Source organism: Pterocles gutturalis, unplaced genomic scaffold (assembly GCF_000699245.1).
Source record: "Pterocles gutturalis isolate BGI_N339 unplaced genomic scaffold, ASM69924v1 scaffold6361, whole genome shotgun sequence".
NCBI classification, from domain to species: Eukaryota; Metazoa; Chordata; class Aves; order Pterocliformes; family Pteroclidae; genus Pterocles; species Pterocles gutturalis.
The window spans coordinates 139018-139535 of NW_010097657.1; the positions used below are offsets into that span (position 1 = coordinate 139018).

Genomic DNA, 518 nt, shown 5'->3' on the forward strand with positions numbered 1-518 from the left:
GGATTAAGCGCGAACCAACCGCTACCTCAGGTGCTCGTAGAAAAACATGTCGCATTTCTGGTGCAAAACCACTCTAGCATGCCAGTTGCCTTTAGGTTCCTTGTTTCGTAGCGTTACGATAGGCTGGCTCCTGTCTTTGCAGTTGCCCGTTTCACCTAAGGCAAGTGCTTGGACTTAACAGAGAAGCGTAAAAAGCGAAAAGTACAGAGAAGGGTTGGTTTAGGGGTCATGCAAATGTACGCAAGAGCCGGAATAGAGGTGATCGTGCCTCTGCTAATCCGCATCCTTGCTGGGTGAATTCCAGACTGTTACCCCGCCTCGCCTACATTTTTAAAGCGAATAAAAGGGATTTTCTTTAAAGGGGAAGTCGCACATTACTCCCTACACCAGGGTGCTGACCCAAATGTGTGCTTTTTCATGCAGGCGCAGTAAAGCCTGTCTGACCATCTAAGAGCACGATGCCCGTTATCACCTTACGTACCACAGTGATTACGTACTAGCAAATGCGGGATCCGTGA

At 48.6% G+C, this 518-nt stretch overlaps 1 protein-coding gene across 1 annotated transcript in view; it reads right to left on the minus strand.

Annotated features, from left to right (window-relative positions):
* The window catches only part of SIM1 (single-minded family bHLH transcription factor 1), a gene marked incomplete at its 5' end in the record, with an annotated part of 30219 nt that extends 30046 nt beyond the window's left edge, over positions 1 to 173 (minus strand). The window contains one exon of the mRNA XM_010081011.1: positions 26 to 173. Coding sequence (XP_010079313.1) covers positions 26 to 173 — 148 coding nt within the window. The remainder of the gene's footprint in view (positions 1 to 25) is intronic.
* Between the last annotated feature and the right edge of the window lie 345 nt (positions 174 to 518).